This window comes from Vitis riparia, chromosome 4 (genome assembly GCF_004353265.1).
Source record: "Vitis riparia cultivar Riparia Gloire de Montpellier isolate 1030 chromosome 4, EGFV_Vit.rip_1.0, whole genome shotgun sequence".
Classification (NCBI taxonomy): domain Eukaryota; kingdom Viridiplantae; phylum Streptophyta; class Magnoliopsida; order Vitales; family Vitaceae; genus Vitis; species Vitis riparia.
In genome coordinates this window covers 10,821,184-10,824,097 of record NC_048434.1, presented here as the reverse complement: position 1 = coordinate 10,824,097, position 2,914 = coordinate 10,821,184, and the positions used below count along the sequence as shown (strand labels likewise).

The following is a 2,914-nucleotide window of genomic DNA, read 5'->3' as shown; positions in this document are numbered from 1 at the left end:
AATTTTCAGTTAATTCAAATCATTCAAAAAAATCCTTAATAAACAAATTTGTAACATTTTATGTAACATATTACTGAAAGTCATGTTCAAAAAGTTATTAAAATAAGGAAGGAAGAAAATTTAAAAAAAAAATTAAACTTTTTATTTTATAATAGTAAAAAAAAAACTTTAAAATACTTTTTAGTATAAAAAAATTAAAATAGTGAATATATTTATTTTAAACAGTATTTTAATCATTAAATTATTTACTTCTAAATGCAAAGATAAAAATAAATGTAAAAGATAATTTTTATTTATTTAAATTAATATTTTTTTAGAAAGTATTTTCCAAAATAGTCTTTGAATCATTAATATAATTTTTGTTTATTTATAATTTAAAAATAAAAAATAATGTTGATTTTTCAATTATTTATAAAAGAGTTTAAAAAAATAATGAAAAATCCAAAAATTGTTAAATAAGAAATAATAGTGGCAATGGTAGAATAAAGACAAAAATGAGTAAGTGGGTATTTTTTCGATTACTATCTCATATTCTTATAATCAATTATGGGTGGTTGGAGGACCTTATCTTGGTTATAGGGTTGAAAACACAATTGTCCCAAAAAGAAATAAGGAAAAACAAAACAAAACAAAATGAAAAAGGGACTTACTGAGTAGCAAAGGGACTTACTGACGAATATACTATTCGTCACCCACATAAACAAGGTGATTCTCCATTGCAGACTACCATGTCAAGCTCTCAACTCCCTCTTCCTCTTCCTGAGTATTTGCAAGAAGATGAAGTAACTCAGGAACACAGGGACTTACTGTCCTCCCTCCCCAGAGAGAAGGGTTGGGTCACATCTCATCTCTTTCAATACCAAGGCTTTTGGCATACATCCAGGCATTTGAAAGGGGTAGTGGCATGCCAACAACACTTCCAAGCTCACGATCCTGACATCCTCCTTGTCACCACTCCCAAATCAGGCACCACGTGGTTGAAGGCAATGGCGTTTGCCTTATTGAAAAGGGTTAGATTTCCTGATGCCCGACACCACCCATTGCTCACAAACAACCCTCATGAACTCGTGCCCTTCTTAGAGATTAAGCTCTATGCTGAAAGCAAGGTTCCTGATCTCACCTCATTTACTGCTCCAAGGCTCTTTTCAACTCATTTACCATTCACATCTCTGCCAGAATCTGTGAATACCTCAGGTTGCAAGCTTGTGTATCTATGTAGGAACCCCAGGGACACCTTCGTGTCATTTTGGCAGTTCACTAATAAGTTGAGACTCGAGAATATGGGGACTAATCTGCTCGAGGAGGTTTTTGATAAGTTCTGTAGGGGAGTGAGTTTGTCTGGACCCTTTTGGGACCATGTGTTGGGTTATTGGAAGGAAAGTTTGGAAAAGCCTGAGAAGATACTTTTCTTGAAGTATGAGGAGATGAAAGCACAACCCCATGTTCAGTTAAGGAGACTGGCTGAGTTCTTGGGGTGCCCATTTTGCCCAGAGGAAGAAACCAGATGTGTGGTGGATGAGATATTACAGCTGTGCAGCTTTGAGAACTTGAGCAATTTGGAGGTGAATAAGAATGGGAAACTGTCATCAGGGGAGGAACACAGCGCATTCTTTAGACGAGGTCAAGTTGGAGATTGGGTGAACTATTTGACAGCTGAGATGCTTGATAGATTAGATCATATAACTGAAGAGAAGCTCCATGGTTCTGGTTTAAAATTTGAGGTATCTTAAGTTGTATTATTTTGCTCCTCTTTTGCAAGAATGTGTATTTTGACATTGTTTTGGCCCTTCAGTGTCGTTTATCTGAGTAGCACGTCTACTTGGTTTTTCATTTTCATGTTTGTTTGATGATGGTGGAGGCTATGACATTGGTTTCATGTTTAGCTTTAAGAGAATATGACATTGGTATCTCAAGTTGTAAATTGACTTATGTACGATTATACTTGACAACATTTAATTGCCATAATGGCATTTTTCGAACTCTGAATTTTTGGACAGCATTAATGGAACATTTGAACTTGAATCTAAAAGAAAGTTAGGTGGTGTTTTATGTTTTTTTATTTTTTATTTTTTTTCAGCCTCAAATATAAATATATCTGAATTTAACTTAAATTTGAATATAACTTATTACCATTAAGTTTTTAGGTTGTTTATTTATTTTATTAATATTTGAATGTCGTTATTAAGTATTAAGTTATTTGTTTTTATTCATATTTGAATATGAAATTATTTTGATAAAATTAAATATTATTTTTATTTTATTTGAAAACTAATAATTGAAAAAAGATATAATTTTAGCATATTTCTAAAATATTATAATTTATTCTCATAATTAAAATTTTATAATAGTTAATTATGTGATTAGTTAAAAATTAGTAATAAAATAATAATTGGGGTTTCTAGTTATATCTAGTAGCTAAAAAAAGTTGTGAATTTTTAAATTAATAGTTATTTGGATCTGCTTATATTCAGATTTACAGAATTGTGATTGAAATATATATTTCATTATTATGATTAATTCATAATTTTCATATTTTAAATTTAGGAAATAGTATGAAATCCTAATTTTATTTTTTTATTTTTCAAAATTAACTAGAGTTGTTCATTTTGGTGGATACTTAGATGAGTTTGAATTATATTGTTTAATTCTAATTAAGGAAAATCATTGAAATTAATGATATTTTATTTCGATTTTATTATATGATATTTTGAAAATTCATAGTAAATTTATTTATAATTCAAATTTGTGATTTTATTGTCATTTTCAATATTTGTGAAACATCAAATCTAATTTGATTGACCATTAGATGAATTATAAGGTAAAATCTGAGGTTGCATGGGGAACAATTTGGTTTGGTTTTGGAATTTCGTAAATTCACTTTAGATTATTATTTTTATCTAAATTAAATTATTTT

The 2,914-nt window shown here is 29.4% G+C and overlaps 1 protein-coding gene across 1 annotated transcript; it reads left to right on the top strand.

Annotated features, from left to right (window-relative positions):
- Positions 1-663: 663 nt before the first annotated feature.
- Positions 664-1,929, top strand: LOC117913368 (cytosolic sulfotransferase 12-like). The gene has a single exon (XM_034828322.1). It carries the CDS (start codon positions 729-731, stop codon positions 1,728-1,730), a length of 1,002 nt encoding a protein of 333 aa, XP_034684213.1. The 5' UTR covers positions 664-728; the 3' UTR covers positions 1,731-1,929.
- Positions 1,930-2,914: the final 985 nt, after the last annotated feature.